Source organism: Dipteris shenzhenensis, chromosome 11 (assembly GCF_047967505.1).
Source record: "Dipteris shenzhenensis isolate YYH24624 ecotype China chromosome 11, Dip_SZ_1.0, whole genome shotgun sequence".
Lineage (NCBI taxonomy): Eukaryota > Viridiplantae > Streptophyta > Polypodiopsida > Gleicheniales > Dipteridaceae > Dipteris > Dipteris shenzhenensis.
In genome coordinates, this window is record NC_141606.1 from 1,745,943 (window position 1) to 1,769,701 (window position 23,759).

The 23,759-nt window shown below is 41.5% G+C and overlaps 1 protein-coding gene and 1 non-coding gene across 7 annotated transcripts; one reads left to right on the plus strand and one right to left on the minus strand.

Moving 5' to 3' along the window:
- Positions 1-4,247: 4,247 nt before the first annotated feature.
- Positions 4,248-4,400, plus strand: LOC147896468 (5.8S ribosomal RNA). Its single transcript, XR_015541837.1, has one exon. It is a non-coding gene; the product is annotated as a 5.8S ribosomal RNA (ribosomal RNA).
- A 3,758-nt stretch (positions 4,401-8,158) lies between these two features.
- LOC147896469 (uncharacterized) lies at positions 8,159-11,454 on the minus strand. 6 transcript variants are annotated; one of them, XM_087381605.1, is made up of 8 exons: positions 11,342-11,454; positions 11,155-11,224; positions 10,840-10,904; positions 10,495-10,699; positions 10,339-10,412; positions 9,202-10,224; positions 8,864-9,076; positions 8,159-8,747 (listed from the first exon to the last, which is right to left on the minus strand). In XM_087381605.1, the coding sequence occupies exons 1-8, from the start codon at positions 11,354-11,356 to the stop codon at positions 8,361-8,363; spliced, it is 2,052 nt and encodes a 683-aa protein (XP_087237731.1). In that variant the 5' UTR covers positions 11,357-11,454; the 3' UTR covers positions 8,159-8,360. The 6 variants fall into 6 exon arrangements, with proteins under 6 accessions (XP_087237731.1, XP_087237730.1, XP_087237733.1 ...); XM_087381604.1 differs by having other exon boundaries at positions 8,160-8,747; positions 10,840-10,911; positions 11,153-11,224; XM_087381607.1 differs by having other exon boundaries at positions 8,160-8,747; positions 10,840-10,897; positions 11,342-11,444.
- Positions 11,455-23,759: the final 12,305 nt, after the last annotated feature.

A 23,759-nucleotide genomic window follows, 5' to 3' on the forward strand; every position in this document is an offset into this window, starting at 1 on the left:
TGCTTTATATGGGCTGATTGATCATATGGGTTTTAAAAAAATTAGACTTATTGAGATTTGGTAATGCTAAACTCTAAACCGTGCTTTGATTCCCTATTGGTTGAAGCTAGAAGTGTTATTTTTTATTATAATTTTTATCAATATTACACAAAAACCCTAAACCATAATGTAATATGCTCAAGAAATATTTTGGTGGAAAACAAGAAGAAAGTACTCAAGCCAAAATAAAATTAGGGTTTGGATGTCTAACCAAGTGAAGACTTTTTTTTTGGGAATTTTCTTGAGCCTAGCTACTCCTATAGCAAATCTAAAGCATGTGGTGGGATTTTCAACCCAAAAAAGGCCCTGGAAGCATGAAATCCGACATCATGCGACTAGGGCATACTTTTTGCAAAAAGTAGGCCCTTGTGGCATGATGTTGGATTTCATGCTTGATAGGTCATGGTTGCATGATGTTGGATTTCATGCTTCCAGGGCCTTTTTTGGGTTGAAAATCCGCCACATACTTTAGATTTGCTGTAGGAGCACCTAGGTTCAAGATATTCATGATTTTTTGGGTTTTGCCATGCTAAATCCTAAACCCTAGTTTTAGTTCCCTATTAGGTGAAGAGAGAGAAAGGATTTTCCATTTAAAATACAGCCTACACAAGTACATAGATGATATGGAATCAAATGATGAAAACAAACCCTAAACCATAAGTTGTTAAAGGTACATATTTTTTTGCCTCATCGCGAAGGGCGTGAGCTATAGTGTCTAACTAGAATCCCTTTCTCGGTGGGTTTTGCACTTCATGTTGACTTGAGGTGCCAACTTCTTCATCTTTTTCCCCAAACAATGACCTCTGCAAATTTATAAATTCCTCCTTTGACATCTTGTACACTTGCTCAGCATCCTTGATCTCCGTTTGTGTGAGATGGATTGCCTCTAAACCGCTGCGGCTTGAGTCATCAAAGCATGCAATCTCATCGATTGTTGGATCGATGGGAGCATCAAAGTCAATGATATCCTTGCTAGTGTCATTTGGGAGCTGGCATAGTACCTCATCCTCTCAAAGACTGGTTTCCTCTATCACTTCTAATAGGATAAGGTACTCCTGACCCTCAATAGCAATTGGATCAATCGATGCAAGGTGTGGCTTGGTTGCTACCTCATCATGATTATAGGTGGAGGATGGGTATGCACGATCCAGATATGTTGATAGGATGATTTGGCTCTCAGCTTGCTCTCCGGCTAGGTCTATAACATGGTCCTTAGGTTCTATGTCTAGGTTTAGCTCATCTGCTCCACCACTTGTGGATGGACTTACTTCGCCACTTGTGGATGTAGAAGACCCTGGGGCTGTTGTTTGACATCCTCATCAAACTTGCTAGTTGAAAGGAGAAGAAAAAGGGCTGTATCTCTCTATCAAATGAAGGGGGGAAGATGAAGCCTCCTTGAGGGGAATAGCATACTCACGAAGAGAGAGAGAGAGAGAGAGAGAGAGAGAGAGAGAGAGAGAGAGAGAGAGAGAGAGAGGGGGGGGGGGGGGAGGGAGGGAGGGACATTATCCATGGCCCTATCGAGAGTCTTCTCAAATTTAGCACTCTTGTTAAGAGAGCTCAAAATATCCAATGGGACTCGTTGGTGAGGCGAGGTAGCAATCATTACAGATTGTCCCCAAGGATATGTCTATCGATAAAATGAAGAGAGGCATAATCAACAAAAGGGAAAGATGAAATCCATTGGTCAAATGCTTCTCTAGGGGAAACCATGAGCATGGGAGGATGCTAAGGAAGACGAAAAAGAAGGCTATTGAAAGCAAGGTTACGTAGGAGTGTGAATAGTGACATTGTGAAAATGACAATTACTAATGCACTTTATAAAGGGGGTATTGCCTTAAAAATACTTTAATATATAAAAATAAACACAATAAATCTCTCTCTCTCTCTCTCTCTCTCTCTCTTCCTCTCCCCCTGTCCTTCTCCCTTTGTCTCTCTCTCTCTCTCTCCCTCCCTCTCTCCCTCTCCCTATCTCCCTCTCCCTCTCCCTCTCTCCCTTCCTTCCTCTCTTGCTCTCCCTTCCTTCCTCTCTCGCTCTCCCTCTCCCTCTCCCTCTCTTTCTGTCTCCCTCTCCCTTTCTTTTTGTCTCCCTCTCCCTCCTTTTTTTGTGTCCCCTCCCTCTCTTTATGTAACCCACACACACACGTGTAGATTCTCTCTCTCTCTCTCTCTCTCTCTCTCTCTCTCTCTCTCTCTCTCTCTCTCTCAGTTGACTTGAGGTGCCAACTTCTTCATCTTTTTCCCCAAACAATGACCTCTGCAAATTTACAAATTCCTCCTTTGACATCTTGTACAGTTGCTCAGCATCCTTGATCTCCGTTTGTGTGAGATGGATTGCCTCTAGAGTCTAAACCGCTACGGCTTGAGTCATCAAAGCATGCAATCTCATCGATTGTTGGATCGATGGGAGCGTCAAAGTCAATGATATCCTTGCTAGTGTCATTTGGGAGCTGGCATAGTACCTCATCCTCTCAAAGACTGGTTTCCTCTATCACTTCTAATAGGATAAGGTACTCCTGACCCTCAATAGCAATTGGATCAATCGATGCAAGGTGTGGCTTGGTTGCTACCTCATCATGATTATAGGTGGAGGATGGGTATGCACGATCCAGATATGTTGATAGGATGATTTGGCTCTCAGCTTGCTCTCCGGCTAGGTCTATAACATGGTCCTTAGGTTCTATGTCTAGGTTTAGCTCATCTGCTCCACCACTTGTGGATGGACTTACTTCACCACTTGTGGATGTAGAAGACCCTGGGGCTGTTGTTTGACATCCTCATCAAACTTGCTAGTTGAAAGGAGAAGAAAAAGGGCTGTATCTCTCTATCAAATGAAGGGGGGAAGATGAAGCCTCCCTGAGGGGAATAGCATACTCACGAAGAGAGAGAGAGAGAGAGAGAGAGAGAGAGAGAGAGAGAGAGAGAGAGAGAGAGAGAGAGAGAGAGAGGGGGGGGGGAGAGGGAGGGAGGGACATTATCCATGGCCCTATCGAGAGTCTTCTCAAATTTAGCACTCTTGTCAAGAGAGCTCAAAATATCCAATGGGACTCGTTGGTGAGGCGAGGTAGCAATCATTACAAATTGTCCCCAAGGATATGTCTATCGATAAAATGAAGAGGCATAATCAACAGAAGGGAAAGATGAAATCCATTGGTCAAATGCTTCTCTAGGGGAAACCATGAGCATGGGAGGATGCTAAGGAAGACGAAAAAGAAGGCTATTGAAAGCAAGGTTACGTAGGAGTGTGAATAGTGACATTGTGAAAATGACAATTACTAATGCACTTTATAAAGGGGGTATTGCCTTAAAAATACTTTAATATATAAAAATAAACACAATAAATCTCTCTCTCTCTCTCTCTCTCTGCCTCTCTCTCTCTCTCTTCCTCTCCCCCTGTCCTTCTCCCTTTGTCTCTCTCTCTCTCTCTCCCTCCCTCTCTCCTTCTCCCTATCTCCCTCTCCCTCTCCCTCTCTCCCTTCCTTCCTCTCTTGCTCTCCCTTCCTTCCTCTCTCGCTCTCCCTCTCCCTCTCCCTCTCTTTCTGTCTCCCTCTCCCTTTCTTTTTGTCTCCCTCTCCCTCCTTTTTTTGTGTCCCCTCCCTCTCTTTATGTAACCCACACACACACGTGTAGATCTCTCTCTCTCTCTCTCTCTCTCTCTCTCTCTCTCTCTCTCTCTCTGTGTCTCTCTCCTTTTGATTCCAAATCCCTCTAATGATTCCCTTTGGGCACAATTGCCATGGCTAACCTTGACTTCATCTATGGTATTGGAGGCAAAGAGGGATCAGAGGAGCTCGTATGCTCGAACACATAAACAATTTGCATGCTTGAGACTACAAATGGATAGAATGCCGTCATTTTAGTACAACCTTGAGGCTCCATCCATTCTACTTGCCTACCAAGAGGTGAACCAAGTCATCAAAGAGGATCTCTTGCAGCTCCACTCATACAAGGCATGGTTGGCACCTACTGAGCTTTCAATATTGGAGCCGGGCGAAAGTGGGTGTGGCATCGAGCCGGGGCGGCCCATCGGTTGCGCAGCGGGGGCGAGGATCTTCCCCCGTCCGCCGCGCGGGTAGCCCCCCTCCTCCGTGCCTCGGCACGGGGCCGCATGATAAACCTTCCGCCCCCCTCACGGGGAGTGCGAGGCACCGAAGAAATGCAACGGTCTAATCTCCCTCCCTCGTGGAGGACGTAACACAAGTAAAAACGACTCTCAGCAACGGATATCTTGGCTCTTGCAATGATGAAGAACGCAACGAAATGCGATACGTAGTGTGAATTGCAGAATTCTGCGAATCATCGAGTCTTTGAATGCAACTTGCGCCCGCGGCTTGTCCAAGGGCATGCCTGTCTGAGCGTCCTCACCACAACCACGCCCCTCACCCCTCCTCTTTGAGGGGGGCCGAGCGACGGAGCTGGCCGTCTGTGATGCCCCTCCGAGGCAGTGCGGTCGGTTGAAATGGATCGGTGGCACTGAGTGGCGAGGCGTCACAAGGGTGGTCCGCCCCTTGCGGGACGGCAGTTTGTAGACAAATCGCCCGAAGGTGCACGTGCCGAGATCGGGCTCGCGGGGGGTGCCGACGAGCTCCCCCCGTATTGGAACATGGACCTCAGATCAGGCAAGGCTACCCGCCGAGTTTAAGCATATCACCAAGCGGAGGAAAAGAAACTAACGAGGATTTCCCTAGTAGCGGCGAGCGAAACGAAAAGAGCCCAGCTTGAGAATCTTGCGGCCTCGCCGCACGAATTGTAGTCTGGAGATGTGTCCTCTGCAACGGACCGGGCCCAAGTCCCCTAGAAAGGGGCGTCGTAGAGGGTGAGAGCCCCGTCGAGCTCGGATCCTGTTGCTTCGCGAGGCGCCGTCGACGAGTCGGGCTGTTTGGGAATGCAACCCTAAGCGGGTGGTAAATTCCATCCAAGGCTAAATACGGGCAAGAGACCGCGAACAAGTACCGCGAGGGAAAGATGAAAAGGACTTTGAAAAGAGAGTTAAAAAGTGCTTGAAATTGCTAGGAGGGAAGCGAATGGAGGCTGCGAGTGCGCCCCGGTCGGATGCGGAACGGCGAGAGCTGGTCCGCCGCTCGGCACGGGACACTGGTCAGCGCGGGCCACACAGCCTTGGGTATGCATGCTTATTTAGTGGCCCCGCATTTTTTTCAAGCTCATAGACCCTTTGGTATTTCGTAGAGACATTGATAAACTCTCTTTATTTCTTCCTGTCTTTTGTCCTTGTCTCCCTCTCATTCCACTCTTCCTCTACACGAATTTCAGCTTCAATATGATAGACAAGGTGTTCTTATCGCTCCTATATTGTCATAACAATTATTTCATCACCCACATTAGAAGCAGTGCATCCTAATGTGATGGTAAGCCATAAGAGAATTGGCGTTAAGGAGCCTTCAACAATGGGTAGCCACATGACCCATTCATCCGCTAGGGTGGGTTCCTCTAAACCCACACCAAAATCGTTGCGATAACTTCTTAATGGAACCTACATAGCACATTGCTTTCCCATAATGAGTCACCCACCTGTCCCTCCCATTTGCCCTAGAAAACATGAAGTTATCTACCTCCCTTGTGTTGGAAAAACTAATCATCTCTAATCACAAACCAAGCGACAATGACCTTGCATCAAGCGGAACCCTTTGAGCACAAGTCACCTATGTGGAAGAGATTCCCAGGATACTAAACACAAGCAGATAGAGAACACATTCAGATCTGGAAAGAGCATAGCCAGAAGTACAGCCAAACCTCCATGCAATGATGTATAAAATCGAGTACAAAACCGTGTACCAAGACCTGCAGCAACTCTCAGCTCAAGTATGGCACCACAAAAGGCTGGTTTTGTACCAAGACCTGCAGCAACTCTCAGCTCAAGTATGGCACCACAAAAGGCTGAGTATGCTGCATTCTCCACCAAGGACACTCCTCCAAACTGTCGCGTGACTCTGTAGAGGCTTCGGTAGCTTGCTCAAGAAAGCTCTAGGAGCTCACTTATGCACGGTGGAATAACCACTGCAGTGCCTACGCTGAACTACCAAATGACCTTCCAAGTGAGGCCTGGCCAACCAGCAGGCCAATTGCTCTGAGCTTTCGTCGGCTGCCAGCCAACCCCTCCAGAGCCCCTGCATAGCTGGCCGACCTGTCCAGGCTGACCAGTGCCTCATTTGGAGTGTCTAAAAGCCCGTTTCCAGTGCCATTTCTTGAGCTAAGACCCAGCCAATCTGCCCCATTCAAGGGCTATTTGCTGAGTTTAACACCCACCCCATGACCTTTCCAGTTGGGACCATGAACAGCCCTGACTGAGGGATCCAAATAAACCATAAGAACGATGATCCTTTCCTATGCCTGGTTGCTTGCTGCCCACATTGCAGTCCAAGCAGGTGCCCACGTGGCACCTTCCACGTGTGGCCACATTGCATACCTCTCTGTCCCTTCCCATCTATTGGTCCCCTAGTCCCCCTCATATGGAGACTCATAAATGGGGAATTGATCGAAGTTGACCTCTAATTTCCAACGCCTCCTCTCAAGAAGCCATGAGGAGATGATCCACCGGCCCACATTCAAAAGCTCTCACAACATGCCGAATGTGGTATCAAAATCAGGCCTAAACTCCTGCACCTCCAACACAAACATATTACTGTCGAGCATATAACTGGCGATGCTTCATGTCCTCATATCAGTGACGACAGGATCAACAAATAGGTAAACTTGACACCAGACTGTGAGACTATTTCGTGAGGTAATTGACAAAGTACTTGCAGCTGGTGTCAGTCTTGCCGAAGGAAGAACAAAGGGCTAAACAGAGATGCTGCCATGAAGCTTTGACCTGTGCATCGAGCTGGTGATACCAAGCCGCAGGACCATCGATGATATTTGGCAAGATTATCAAAGTGGTCCAACCACATATAAATATCCTCCACAGGCGTGCAAGTCAACAATTTTGGGCAAACCTTCAAATCGTGGCCAGGGTGGGCAGTGGACGTGGATGCCATTCCCGAGGCAATGCAGATTGCACTGAACCAATTCAGATAAGAGAGTAGCCAACAGCTCTAGGGTGAAAACCGGTGCTTTGGGACACGGGCTCAACGTGACTTATGCTCTATCTGGTCCATGGCATATCCACCAGACACAACACACTCGAACGGAGATCTCTAATGCGAACAAGAACAGTACTGAAAGCAGCACAAGAAAACGTAAATGGAATCACAGAACAGCGCCTCTCAAGGCATTGCAACTTATTTTATTATTATGAATCGCATCTTTTGCGATACATCAGTGATTGCATAAGAGCACCTGCAACCCTCTGATATCCATCCTGCCTATGAGTCTCTCTTGCTACATGTCATCCTCCACGTGTAAACCCTCGTGGTAACTCCATCATGCTATCCACCTTCTGATCAATTGCTGCCAATTGATCTCACATAAACTCCAACCTTCTACTAAGTGATTGTTCACCAGTTCACCCTCAGCCGTTGTCAACACAAACAACTGATTCTTGAGAGTAACAATTTGCACCATACTGTTGGTCTCAAATAGATGAAGCAAGATCATCTAAGCCCTTGATGATGACAGCCAATTGGAATGAAGTCATCATCAGCCCATTTGACGTGTCGCCTCAATATAAAGCAAACACCTCCTCAAACCAGGCAATTCGAGTGGAGCAAGCATGCCCTCCAATTTCGTTTCTAGAATGCTACAGTGAACAAAAGAGAATACCAGGAGAATTCAGTGCAGGTCCAAACAAGGGGGGCACTCTTTTAAAAGTAAGTTGGCCCAATGTTCGCTAGAACAAGAAGCCAAACAGCCTGAAAAAACAAGAAGAGTAAGAAGAGGGGAAGGTAAACACTAGACTCAACACTTTACGGAAGATTAGGATGACTCAAAACTTAACAGAAAATTAGGATTCCCCATTTTCAAAATCAATTACGACGTGAGCTGGAAGTTGCCTCTTTCCATCCGGTATAACTTGAATGCCCTGAAAATACCAAAACCGTTTGTTTTGTACTGTGTTTCACACAGCACTCCACATGAGGAGCCACTAATTCTTGCATCATCAGTAATCCTGGACAACCCTACCTAGCACCTTCAGTAATAGACTACCCAATACACAAAAGATGGCCACTCACGAGCGCCTGATCAATCTTAAATAATATATCATCAAGATACATTCAGCCAACTCAATGCTTTACTCGATGCCTTTAACAAGTGGTAAGGGCCGTACGCTAAAATTTTTAAGAGACAAAATTTAAGGTTTTTTTATTCTCTAACCCTGGGAAATTTTCCATGACAGACAGTACAAAGTGGCAGCAACTCAAACACTAGTTTTTATGTTCTCCTATCTTTGAAACCTTTGCTATCTGGTCTTTATCCAGCCTCAAATTCTGCAGTGCAGAATTGACCCCAGATTCAGAAATAACTTTATCACTCTTTTTCCATCTACTGGCATCATTTAATTGACCATCATAGACCTTGGATGTGGTCGGATCACTTTTCACACCTTCACACCCTCTCTCGTCATGTGACTGCTTTTTTCTTACGACCAACTCGGGTAGCTTTGGAAAATTTTGTGCAGACCACTGTGGTGGTCCCATGTCCAGACTTGGTTTCTGAGAATTCGAATGCAACCACAAGTCATCCATGATGGATGTCCTTGTAGGGTAGCTTCTGAATATGTTCACCATTTCTATGCCTTGCTGGAACTTCACCTGCAATCATAAACAATCCACCAAGATTTCTGGATAGCTGTAGTGAAATTAGCCAAAACCATTGATAGGAAGACGTACTGAAAGTATCAATTGGAGTTTTGCAGCCAGATGATTACCTCTTGTGTATCTCTGCTGTTTGTCACAGGCTTGTTCTCATTATTTTCTAAGAGAATTTGTCGAAGTTGAGGGTTGGGCAAATCCTTGATGATGTGCCACTTTACAGGAAATGAACCACTCCATTTGTGCTGCTCCCAAAAAGCCATGGTTTTACAGTAATCCACGGGCCCCACCATCTCTACAAGGCCACAAAATTGCCTGCTCCCATTGACCTGAATAAAGTTATTTAAAAAAAATCTCCAATACAGTTAGAGCAAAGTCCATGAAACCATCACTGGCAAGCAATCACTGTGACAAAACTGCTCTTTGTCGAGATTCAAAAGCACAAGTGACTTACTGAGAAAAAGAGGAAGACTGGACACCCGTGAGGCTTCCCCTGAGCTCGCCTTTGAGCATCCTGGTAAGCTTCATCGAGCTTTTTATTCCCACTGGCAGTACTTGCCCACACATTATATTTTATACTCTTGTGTACATTGTCTTCGCTATATGACTTGATTACAAAGAATTTAGCATCATCATAATCTGAAGCAAGACTTGAGGGCCAAGCCTCAACTTTTTTGCCTACAGCATCACCCTCAGACCTGCCGGTGGGCATGGGTGCTGACTGCTGGCTCTTGCCCCTTTGAAGAGATTCATCTCTTACTTGCTCATTTAGAGCATCAGGACGTCCACTAAAAATTCTCAAAGGTTGCTCTCTCATCACCTTTTGCTTGCTCAAAATTTGACTGCTGCTATCAGTATCACCATTGCAGGGTCTCCCATCTGTAATCCTTGTCTTACCGGTAATGTATATGTTGGGAGTGACACTCGTACAAGGCAAGTCAATTTTTGAAACCAGTCTATTTACTACATTTGGATGTACTGAAGCTTGTGCTCTGTAACTGTGAGCAGGGTTCAGAGGCAGACGATGTTGAGTTGGAGCACCTAACCTTGGAGTTTCATTTTGATTCTTTGGCAACACTCTAGGTGCTGATGATCTCAACATAGGAGAGGGGAAGGGGGCAGCAAGGGGTTGAGCTCCCTTCTCGCTGGAGACAGAGGGGGATAGCATGGCAACTGGAGACCCACTGACTGGCCCTCCAAATCCATTCATGCTCGGCAGCCCATTTGGCACACGCAGCCCTAGGTGTCTGGGATCTTGCATGTCAGACATGACGATACCTGGAGCTGGGATCCCTGGCTGGGGAGGTAGATAAGCAGGGGGGGGCTGCTGATAGTATGGATAAGTAGGGTATTGGAACAGTTGTGGCCCATACATATACCCATTACTTCCATCAGACTGAAACTGCATCTCCACACTAAATGGACCACCCAAGGACTGGCTCACAAAACCATAATCAGGGGCCTGCAAGTCAATGGTCTGCGAATAACGATTAGCTGTCAGCTTATTTCAGACCTATCACTAATAGATAAAAGTGTCATGTCGAGCGACCCATTGAAATGTCGCAATGTGTATCTTGCAATGGCGACTTACTGGATTGTGGAAAGGTATACCCTCTATCGGGTAAGGGGTGTACCCCTGTATATTCACAGGAGCAGGTTGAGAAACTGCAAAACACTTTTTCATGAGTACCAAGTGCTCACTAATTTCTTCTCAAACAGCATACCAGCAATAAATATCGAGACTAACCGTCGTAAAGATGGTGTCGTGGGTAATACAATCCATTTGAGGGGTACAACCCCACAGGTCCTTTCATTTCAATTTTGGCATCTCTAACGTTTTGTGCATTTCCGGTTACGGCTGAACTGGAAGCGGCAATATTGCTTATAAACGTAGCACTCTTCTGATTTAAAATGGACTGGTCAATCCTCGTTGCTCCCCCCGTGCCAGTGACCTGAAACCAATACAGTTTAAGCCAACATAAGATCGGCTAACCATGGAATGAGGACGTAAAATCAACATTGGCGGGCCAAAAAATTAAGCGTAACATGTTCACACATTATTAGATTGGCAAAATGCATCCACGTATCTGACCTTCGTTACGTCACTAGATTTTACGCGAGGGTTGACTTTAATGCTCTCAAACTTCCTGCTAAACTCTCCCACACATATAATTGTCAAGGAAACCGTATTGGGAAGAGCGGAGGGCTGCCGCCGTCTGGGTAGCTTAAGAGCAGCCAATCAAATGCCTGGAAAGTCTACTTTCACGTAACAGTTTCAGAAGAAACAAAGCTCGGAGAGCGTACAGCTGCCGGACATAGAACAATCGCTTGTTGCAACTCCGAAAGCGAGAACAAACCTCGTAAAACAGAAAATAAGCAATCGTCTTAAATTCTTAGCAAAGGATACCATTTATAGGTTGCTCGACTGCTGCCATTTCGGATACTGGGGATGGGGAAGAGCCCGCGGGATGTACGCCCTGGTGGAAAGACGAGACTTCAAAATTTGAGACAGCTCGGACGCTCACAAATTAGGGCTGGCCAGTTCAAAATTCAAAGTACGATGACGATGATGTACGTCTTGCCTTACAACTTACAAAACATGAGTCCATTGTCTGCCTTTACAGAAATTCCTTATCAGAATTTTATGACCCCCTCTATAAATTCAACTAGGTTGGCTATGCAGCCTTTAGACTAAAGTAGAAATATGTGTTTGTCCAAATATGATCTAAAGTGGAACTATGAATTGCAGTGCGGTTGTTCCATTTTGTATTGGTTGACGAGCTGTCCATGTTAAGTGTTTTGTTTTAATAGTCAAGGTTGAAGTCGCCTAAGATATATGTGGGAATATTTGTATTGAACTTCTTGAGCATGCATTCAAGTGAACGGATAAGGATATCTACATGCGTTTTTTGCGATTTGTAGGAGACATTCACTATAGCTTGAGTTCCAAAGGACGAATATTGAAATGTTGTTAGCAAGCACTCAACCCCACCTTCAAAGGACATTGTTTGTCTATTAGATCAAGTTGCTCTTTGTAGTAAGTTGATATTCAAAGGCCCATTGTTCCATTCTCATGGTTGAAGTTTGGAATGGCTACATCATCATGACATTTGCTGTGCATTTCTTGCAAGTAGAGGATGTTTGGATTGCAATAGTATGCCTTCCTTGTGTTTTTGAAATGACCTTGTGTTCAAGGATTGAACTATTGGGTGTGTTGTGTATTGCTTAGCGAAATTGATTTGGTCAAACATCCATGCACGAGTTGTGTTCAAACGCTTGATTTCTTGGAGCACAGATTCATCTACTTTGATGTGTTTCATTTCTAATGTCTGAAGTATGTGTAAGCTAGATGGATCTCTAACACTCGATAGGGCAATGTATGCAAGGTCATGTGATTATACATGTAGGGTCGAAAGCCAAGTAGTCCATCGAGAGCCCTTGCGAACAATGAATAGTTCGGGCAGATGCTTGTTGCAGTGGGAACTGTTAAGAAGATTTTTTCCTATTTGGAATTCTCAAGTGACTTGGAAGATGGGTGTCCATGAAGGATGTGTTTTGCTTGTGTAGAGCATTGAGTTTTTGTACGTGTTTTAGAGCCAATTTCTTTTGTTTGTGAAACATACCTAAACAATGAATGGGTTTTTGTCGATGCTGGAGTCCATGAATATGGCATCAGCCCCATTAACAAGGCCATCAACGATGTTCAAATTTCTTGGACAAATCTCAATTAGCATGCTTGACTTGAATCTTAGTTCAGCGTGTGCAGCCTACCACTATTTTTTGGGCCATTGGGCAGGTGGATTGTCTTGCTACATGTCTTATGCTTAGCATTTGTTGCTTTTAAGAAGCATGGCTGAGGATTCAACATGTGGAAGATCTCCTCAGTGTGCTTGTCTTTCTCTACGTTTGTGTAGTAGAGGTGTGAAGTTATGTGCCTTTGTGCAAATAAACGATGATAATGTGTTTTTAAATAGTTCAAGTCAGCTTGTGTCTATGTGCTGATTCGAATGTAGTTTAAAATCTCCCAGAACTGACAATTGCTTTGGTACATTGGTTTCTTCAGCCCGTAATAGTCAATGTGATCCTTCCAGCCCGCATGGAGAAGGTTGCTGCCCTAATCTAAAAACATTCCCAAATTCATCCTCTAAAAATGCAACATAGTGCAGTTTTGATCTAACAATAGTCTGCTTATACGGCGGAAGCATATAGCTAGATGAATCCAAGAACATTCCCAAACTCATGTTCTAAAAATGCGACATAGGTTCAATCTCACAATAGTCACTCATAAGATTGAAAACCATAAACTCCATCATGCCTATCAATGACTAGCTACTATGACATCCCCACTAACATCATCTCAGTGCCCAACAGTGGGTGTAGACCATAGTATAAAAGTATGCTCTCACACATACAAATGCACAAACCCACACATACTTGAGCATCCATTTATACAAAGTCATCGTACTGAGTTTCTATCAGCACTCTAGAGGTGAAGGGCAAACTGAGCCATGACAAAGGCTAGTGCTAAAGCAGAAGGCTAACCAGAAAGTAGTCCAAATCTCTCCATTTAAGCTACAACTGCTTGTGAAGTCTAAACGATTTCATTTTAGCCCCTTCCAAACGAGCATCTCAAGGGCGAGGGAATCCGAAGCGACAAGACTTTCCTCTTTGTGTGCAAGTTTTCTTGTGCTTATGGGATTGGATGTCAGGGGTTGGGAGGTCAAGCTTAGATATGTTGCAACTTATATATTTATCCATGAATTCTTCAATTTTGTTGTTCGTAGAGGCACCGTACATAGGTGACCCTCAATCCAAAGCAACCATGGTCATGTTGGTGGTTGCCATAATTTTGAAATTCAGTGATGAAGAAGAAGTCCATTAGTTACCCTATTATTGAAGGATATTGCTTTAGCAAGCATCTAATTGCTTGTAACATATGGACGTAGTATTGTGCTATTGTTACAGGATCCGAGCATATTAAATTCCTTGTGTCAGCCGAAGTGCTAGTTTCATTGGCTTGCTTTGGGCTACGCACAAGTTCTCGTAGACATTTGAGTAAATCTTCCCATTGCCTTTCTGCAGCGAAAAAAGTTATGAAAAAAGTGGGAGGTCCCAATTGGTGCACCATTGCAAAGAGATTCTTTTGGAGCTTCATCTTATAGTCTATGGACATATGCAAGCATGGGAAGCACGTTTTTATCCTATATTGCATCTTTGCTTTTAACACTCATCCTTGCAATTGAGCTTTACACATGCGTACCCATGTTGATGTTGAACTTGATGGACCAAGGCTTTCATTATTTTGAAGAAAAGATTCTCTCTACACATTGCAAAGTGCCTATCCTTGTTAGTGAGTTCCCAACGTGCAATGTTTGATAGAAAGTGCAATGTTTGATAGAGAAGGTGAAGGTAGCATAGAGGCAATGGGGAGGGTAATCAATGTTTGGCGTAGAGGGCTAGTGTTCATAGTATGAGGGGAGGGGTTTAATATATAGGGGAGGGTAGGTTAGTCGGGGAGTCGGGGGAGGTGAGGGGACTAGGGAGGATTTGTGCGAGTTTGCGAGACGAGAATCGAGGGAATTAAAAAGGGCCACAGTTCAAAAAAAAAAAGGCCACATAATGTTAAGAAAAGGGATAGGTAGGGAGTGCAAATAAGTTTAAAGTAGGGGTATTTAGAAGCAATTAAATTAGGAAGAGAATAAAAGAAAAGGGGGGGGTTTATTGGAGTAGGGTAAAATTAATGACACAGTAAAAAAAGGAAAATCATATTTTAAAATATTAAGAAGGAAAAATTTAGAAAGAAAAATTAGAGAAGGGAAAAAGGGGGGGGGGGGGACTAGGGGAATATAGGAAAAAGGAAAAATTAGGAAATAAAACAAAAGGAAAAAATAGGGAATTTAGAAGAAAGGTTTTAGGAGATTAGGGAGATAGGAAATTAGGGACAGATAAGAAACTAAGAAAAAATTGGGCAATTAGAGAAATAGAAAGGAGAAAAACAAGAAATTAGGAAAAAATGGAAGATAGGAAAAAATTAAAAGGGGGTTTAGGAAATTAGGGGAAATTAAGGGGAAAAGAGGATTGGGGGGTGTAAATGAGAGAGAATGACAAGGTGTGTAAATGCGAGGGGGGTGATTTTGAGAGAGAAGGTAAGGGGGGGAAAGGAAAAAAGGTAAAGTAAGTGTAAGGCAAAAAGTGAATAGGAAGTGTGTGTGTGTGTGTGTGTGTGTGTGTGTGTGTAAGGTGTAGTGTTGCCTAACTTGATGCTACCTAATCTTAAGATATATATGATTGAAAATGTTGGCTCTTATATATGTATTGAAACATCATGTTTTCTTACTATCATGTTTTCCCAATAATTTGATGAATTTGTATTCATGGCATGTATGTTCATTACAAGAAAGGGTAAATATAAGGTACAAGAAGATGTCAAAGCTAGTGTAGCTCGACATCTAGCATTTCAAAGAAGGCAACTACCACATGAACTAATACTAATCTACATTAATTTTTTGATACCTATGTCATCATACATTTGATGGCATAAAGATTATTTCATAAAGTTAAAAAAACTAAACTACAATAATTTCTATATACATATACCATCGTATATTTGATGGCAAGTAATCTCTCGTGAGATTTCCAAGGTTATTTACATAACACTTGGAAATCTCATGAGAGATTATATCTAAAAACAGAGTAGGGATTACATTTTAGAAAAGATAAGGTATTATTTTAGAAGATTAGAGATTATGCAACCCATCTCAAAATTTGGACCGTAGCCTTAGTCTTCAAAAAAACCATTTGATCCATTTTTTTTGCACGCACAAATGCACGCGCGCACACACACACACACAAAATGTTTGCAAAAGTTTTGACCCCCCTTTACAAATATAGAAAGTTCTAAAACCTCATTTATATGAACATGCTCATCATGTTGTTAGATGACATATAATTCTTTTTTTTTAATTTTTAATGTAGGTTTACATTAATATAGAGTCAGATGACATATAATTCACGAAGATCCTTGAGGTTTTTTCCTTCTTAAGGACAAGTGACACTAGTTAGCCAAAAAGTGAAGCCTTGAATGAATCAAGCCATTGTCTTAATAGTTCTTGAACTTGTTTTTGAATGTCTTTCTATTGTGACTTATTCACAAGATACAGTGGCCTACCTAGAGAAGCGCTTACAAGAATGATATCAATGGTTAGATTCTTGGCCTCGTAGGTGGAAGGATCTTATGTAAACCTTGGGAAAAGAAATATTTGTAGCCCCCAAGAAACTTTCCATCTATTGTTAAAGTAATGTCCAACCTTAGTGACATGAATAAAGTATTTGAGAGGAATAGCATCTTACACTTCCCAAACCAAGTTAAAACATGGTTCTTATCATTTTTCTTGTTGGATGGTGGCAGCAGGTAGGTAGACTCCTCTCTTCGATAAAAGTGATACTGCCAATGACTTTTCAAAGCTTTATTGCTCGCTTTATCTCTTTTTGAAAAGATTGTTCATCCTTTAATGATGTTACTTCCTCCTTTGTGGATATTTATTGCAAAGTATTTCTATTAAAACATTTCTCTTTTTTCACTCCAAAATTGTCTACTTTTCACTATGAAAGGGGTGTTGTTAGTGTCTACCACATACACACGTACACACACACACACACACACACACACATAATACTACATTTTTTACATTTTGTCATATGAATTTTTTACACTCACTCTATTCTATGCTTTGAGATTATTCCCATAATTAAGTGATTAAATGTATATGATTTAATCCCCCTTCTTGTATTCTTTCCTTTTTCTAATTTATTCACTAAAAATTGTTAACAATTTTCTAATTCTAATAAGGTTCCCCCTTTTTTTCATCTAAATTGAATAAGGTTATTCCGTGTTCCTAAACCTTTTTATAAATTTTTTTAATTATAGTGCCTTAGATTAATTACATTTTTTACAAGTAAAGCTATTGCTCATCTGTCCCTTTTCCCAATTTTACACACACACACACACACACACACACATGCACGCACACACACACTTCTGATTTGATGAAGATTCCTACTCTACCCCATTGACACAGCCATGTCGACTTTAACTACTTCATGAACTTTAATTATATCATGATACTTCAATTTAGTAACACTCATACGAGAGTTAAAACCCCCCCAACCCCTTTTTTATGTTATTTTATTTATATATGTTTTAATTAAGATACCCCCCTACATATTTATTGTCTACCCCTTTCCTAATTATTGATTAACACTATTTATTGACACTATACACTTGTTAAGTTTAGTTATTTAGTTAGAAGATTTTATTTCCTTCTCTTTCATTGGTCCCTTTTTTTTGAGATTCCCTTATAATTATAGTAAGCTAGGCACATTTATTGACTTACATTATTAATTGCAAGCCTAAGGTTTTCTACTAGACCCTAATTGTTGCAAGCCTAAGCTATATTATATTGGCCCCCTAAAATTTCTTTTTCTCAACCCCTAATCATTGTCTTTTTAACAACTCTCTTTTAACCCCTTTAACCTAACTACTTCTAACCCAAAAACCCAAAAGACCCCCTTTTCTTAAGCTCCCTTAACTATTTTATTCCCTTAACTATTCTCCCCTTAACCCTTACTCTAAAATCTCCCCAACCTACTTCTTTTCCTGCTGCCACCCTCTCTCTCTCATTGCCTTACCTTACTGTGCACTTAACGTTATGAATGTTATGTGATTTTGTTCTTTGTGTGTCTCTCTCAACTCTTTGGTTGATCATTCCTTCCCACCTAGCTCATTCCTTCTCTCTACACGTTTGCCTCCTCATCTTCCTTTCAATCTCTACTTCTGTGAGAACTTCATGTCACTTGGTGGCTTCTCACATAAATTGTATTACCTTGTGTGCTCTCTTGTGCTCTCATCATTTGGATTGGTTCCTATTCTTCGACCTTTCCCTCTTCATCTACTTGTCAGCTCGTAGATAGCCTCTTCTTCATCATCCCTTGGCTTAGTCTACTTAGTCACTTTCTTGGCTCTTTGGTGGATCATGCAAGCATCGCCTCTTAGCGGTATTGTGTCGTTGGTACCTCCCTTAGCCATCTCTTCCCTTGCTTATGAGTTCACAATCTGTTGAGAGTTGTGGTGCCATGAGCACATGAATTAGAGGCTAAGGTATGTGCTAAGGAAAGAATCAATGTGACCACCTAGGATGTGGACTACATGATGTGGAGATGTGGATTGAGGATATCCACAAGGAGAGATGTGGATGAGAGGATTGACACAAGTGTTAACTATTCAAAGGGCACTCTCTATATAAGAGGCCTATCATGTATGGTTGAACATAGCACATTTGGAATAGATTGAGTGTTTCATACTTCTTGTCTCTCTCCCCATGGCTTTTCGCATTTGGTTTGATCCTTCGTGATCTTTACGCTCATTAAGTGATAGATTAGGCTAGTACAATCTGCACTTTGTCATGGTATCAGAGTGTAGGTTTAGCTCTCCTAGTTTAGCTCATTAGTAGTTCACTAGGATTGCTCCCATTCCTAGATTAGTTTTAGAATGTGAGATTAGTTTTAGGTCTCGAGAGTTTCTCGCTTCTAGTTTTGAGAGAGAGATTCCTTGGGTTCATTTCCATTGTGAGAGTTTTCTTTTCTAAGAGAGATTTTGAAACCATCTACAATAACGACTCTTGAGTCTTCAAAGCTCAAGCATCTGCATAGCCAACAACAAAGGAGGACTTAAGCATTTTCAGTGAGACCTTCAAGCTTGGAGTACTGGTAGTGCATACAACTCTACAGTAAGCTACCCCTTGCTTATGACTCCTCCAAAGCCATATCAGCCAAGCATGGGCTCAAGATAGCAAAGAAGGCATCAACAACATCTCAAGCTCTCAATCCTCTAATGTTGGAACTCCTAGCTCCTTTTGACGGCCTCCACTTTGCCAAATTTCCACCATCAAAGATGGGCAGCCTACATCATTCAGTCGCTCCATCGATGCCCATAGCGCCAAAGCTCCTCCTGCTCCTACCGCCACCATAGCAAGACCTAAGGCCTGCACAAGCTCCAAATGGCACATGTACCAAGCTTCAGCCAAGCTTCAACATCTCTATAGCTAGCTCAGTGACCCTTGGCTCCATTTCAGTCGATGCCAACAATGTGCACTGAACTGCGCCTCTGGGCGAATTCCTCTATAGCTTCCTCCATCATCACAAGGCTCTGCAATGCTCTGAAATAGCCTCCTGCTCAGAGGCGAATGACAATCGCTTTAGAATCGAGAGCCTCTGCAAAGAAATTTGAATAGAGCTATGATATGTAGCGAGCCGTGGTTTTTGGCAGCTGAATGTAGGGATTCATACTTCAGCATAACTGGAGTGCTGCATTACAGCACCATCAGACATGGCACCAAGCAGCTCAACATCAGCGATTGCTTCTCTAATTAGCAACGGCTCTATAGACTACGCCATCACCAAAGAGAATCGCTCTGACTACACAGGCCTCCCAAGCCTCACGCAGAGCTCAGCGTCAATGGGATAATAGCCTCCATGCATCAAGCAACCTCCATCGTCAACACACAGTCATCGTTGATGCCCATGCTCTACGCATTGTGCCACCGCGTTGCCTTGCCATCGTAGCAGAAAGCCTTTTCCTTCTTTTCTCCTCCAAGGTTCTACCAAGGTTCCCATTGACTGCCACATGTCAAGATAATAATTGACCAGGGTTATTGAAAGCACCCAAGGTTCAATTTATGGTTAGGTTGAATTGCATGGTTTGGTGGGACCATGGTTAATTTAATCTAGACTTGGGTTAACTAACTTGGGTTAGAAGGTTGCCACATGGAAGATAAGGCTCAATCAGGGTCTAGTTAACTTAACCCACCATGGTTAGAGTTAAGGTTAGTTATGCCACATTAGCATGCACAGTCAGCAGTGCCTTCTAAGCACACAACCTCTTGTTAAGCATAGTTTAAATTCTACATGTGAATCCTTGTGCCACACCATCAAGGCCCCTCTTCTTCACAAAACCTTCGACAAGGCGTAACCCTTAATCTAGAAAGAATTTGGACATGCTCCAAAAAGAAAAATGATCGCCTTTTCGAGCTCTACATGCCTGTCAAATCAAAATCATTGTATGCAATTAGACACTACCAATATTGAAAAAAATCAATTGGTAAGACCTTTGCAATAAATGGAAAAGTGACGCATGAATGCAAAAAGCATGCCAAAAGCACAAGTGCATGAGATGACCATAGTACAAAGCATGGCATCCACATATAAAGAATCAAGGCACATGGAAGAACAAAGCATCATGCATCAAGCTACATCAAGCGAAGAAGATAGCGACATCGCCATCAACATCAAATATTGAGAAGCAACAATTTTGCCACCTTCAACCCACATGTTTGTAAATCAAACCTAACCACCTGAGAATAGCCATGTAAGCATCTCGGGGAGGATTTGATCTTGTAACTCACATCTGACCACCTTGCAGTAACCAAAGGATCATGGCACCAAGGGGAGGTGTTGAGAGTTGTGGTGCCATGAGCACATGAATTAGAGGCTAAGGTATGTGCTAAGGAAAGAATCAAAGTAGCCACCCTAGGATGTGGACTACATGATGTGGAGATGTGGATTGAGGATATCCAAAAGAAGAGATGTTGATGAGAGGATCACACAAGTGTTGACTATTCAAAGGGCACTCTCTATATCATGTATGGTTGAACATAGCACATTTGGAATAGATTGAGTGTTTCATACTTCTTGTCTCTCTCCCCATGGCTTTTTGTATTTGGTTTGATCCTCCGTGATCTTTATGCTTATTAAGTGATAGATTAGGCTAGTACGATTCGCACTTTGTCACAGTCTCTGTCACGCTTTCAATTGTCCTTGTGTCCTGAACCTTCTCTTGTTTCTTTTATGCGACTACGCCCTTGCAACTAGCTTCCCTTTTCATGCGACCACGACTCTCGAAATCTTTCCTTCCTAAAACCCTTCATAGTCTAGTCACTTACAAACTTGACACGTGTTAATAGTTTCTACTATTTTTTGCTTTATAACCTTCTAAGTACTTATCTTTTACGTCATTCTATATATATATATATATATATAACTTTGCTTCAATTGCTATCTTTATTTTCCAGTTTTTTTGCTAACCTTGTTTAAGTAATTGTTTTAACCTTTTTTATTTTTAACATGTATCAAATTAATCCAAGGTTCCCTTTTACACTTTTCGTTGGATTTATTTAACTTATTTCTTTCATCGGTTAATTTTGTGAGAGATCTACATATTCATGTATTTATTTTCTTTAATTTTTTGGTTTCTTTAAATTCCTCAAGATAATGTATTCCTTTTAGATTTTTACTTCTTTCAGTTTATTTCCTATAATCCTATCAAGTACATTATTCGATTGGTTTATGTGGTCATTTGTTCAAATTCCTTATGTAAATTAATGCAATTTGTTTTGTTTCTTAACACTTCTACCAACTAATCTTTTAAGTGTTTAAGTAATTTTTTCTTTGCATGAGTTCTTCTTCCTTTATGACTGCTTTGTTTATTTTCCTAATTACATTTTTGGTGTAATCTTTTATTTTTTCCTTCTTTACTAATCATGGTGATTTACCCCTATCATTCGGCATCATATACGTTAATATTTACCATTTTTTTTTAAACTATAAATTAAAATCTCTTAGGATTTATTTCATGTATAGGCTATACTCTATTGGTTTTGTTCTAATGTTTATTCTCTCCATACCCTATTGAAATTGTATTACAAAGTGCAATTATTTTCGTGGTTACCATGCTCAGTATCCTATTGGTTTTATAATAAAATGGTAAAGTTTTTTCATGAATACCATCATGATTCATTGAGGTAGTTGCTTTCATCATGTTGCTTTTATAATAATTTGCCTATGTAATTATTGTTTTATCATAGCAATTTTGTTTTTAACTTTGTAGACTATTGATAGCTGCATGGACCTTTATTAATCACGGGTGTGGAATAACCCCTACTCAATCATAAAAACATGGTTGTGCACTACCCTCCATGATAATAACATGTTTTTAATATAAACATATACATATTCCTTTTACATTAGAATCTTGATGGTTGTCTTAAGTTGCTAGGTAAAGCAATAACAAGCCATGGTGCACATGCATTACCTGTTTACCCAAGTCAAGCTATGTTGTTCTAACATCTGGTTTGTTTGGATGGCGGCAGGTAAGTGGACCCTGACCTCGGAGCTTGGACTACCTGATGGATTTGACATTTTTGTACTAAATCTAGTCAAGAAAAATTCTTTTGCCAACTCGCCTATTTTCTTTTATAAAAGTTTTGGATTGCAATATTTTCAAAAGGTACTTCAATTTAGTTTTATTTATTTATATTCTCTAGCCAGTGCTTTTTAATCCAAATGATTGAATTAATTGTATGGTTCATTTATTGATGGGATTATTAAATCTAAACACACACACTGATCTCCCTCTCCCAACTAGCCTTTGGTCTGGCTAGTACCATACAATTAATTCATTATCATTGGATAAATTTAAGCATGTTAAGTCTTTGTCTTTAGAAAAATTCTTGTGCCAATCCCCCCCCCTTTTTTTTCTTTTTAAAATAAAAGTTTTTTATTACAATATTGTTAAAGGGTACTTTAATTTAGTTTTATTTATTTATTTATATTTTTCCAAATGAATGCTCTTTTGTCCAATTGGTGGAATTAACTGTATGGCTCATTTATTGATGGGACTTTTAAATCTAAACACACACTGATTTCCCAATTAGCCTTTGGTCGGGCTATTGCCATATAGTTGATTCACATTAATTGGATAATTCTTTATTTTGTTTAATTCGTAGTCATGTTATCATTGGATAATTTTTGGCTTGAGATAAATATTATAAATATTTTGCAATAGCTAATGTTTTGATTTGATTACTAATTATAACTTTTTATGTGTAGAGACATGGGTACCACCCTAACGTGGAATGAGATACACTTAGCATCACTTTTTGACACTTATTGATCCATTTTTTCTCTACACACTACTTGGTGGGGAGTAAGTTCCACATGGTGGTCTTACTCCCCACCATGTGGTCTTACCCTTTGGGTTGGGGGTGGTGGGCCACACACACACACAGAGTAAAGTGGCTCATTTAGTTTGCTCTTTTTCACACACACACACACAATACTACATTTTGTACATTTTTTCATATGATTTTTACACACTCTATTCTATGCTTTGAGATTATTCCCATAATTAAGTGATTAATTTTATATGATTTAATCCATCTCCTTGTATTCTTTCCTTTTTCTAATTTATTCACTAAAAATTGTTAACAATTTTCTAATTCTAATAAGGTTCCCCCTTTTTTAAATCTAAATTGACTAAGGTTATTCCCTATTCCTAAACATTTTTATAATTGTTTTTATTATAGTGCCTTAGATTATTTACATTTTCTATAAGTAAATCTATTGCCCCCTGTCCCTTTTCCCAATTTTACACACACACACACACACGTGTACACACATGCACACACACATACTTATGATTTGATGAAGATTCCTACCCTACCCCATTGACACAACCATGTCGACTTTAACTACTTCATGAACTTTAATTATATCATGATACTTCAAAAGGGCAAAGAGGAGGAGCTCGAGGAGGGATGCAAGCACACTAAGAAGGGATGCAAGGGATGAGAGCAAAAGGAGGTAGACGAAGGAGCAAAAGGAGCTTAGCCGATCTATTACTAGAGAGGAGTTCACAGAATGGCCAAAGTAGTCGTTCGACTTGAGACTTAGGGTTAGACATAGGATAAACTCATATACTATGGAGGCTCATGCCTTAAATGCTAATTTAGCCACCAGTAGACTAACTTTAGTTACCATCTACTTACTGTAATTTCTAACCCTTCTTTCTGGCAACCATATTAAACACGTATTAGAGTACAGTCCACCCATTCCCTTTCAAAGATCGATGAGAATCCAAGGGGGAGAGAGACACACTAGTGCTATGACTATTTCATTAAG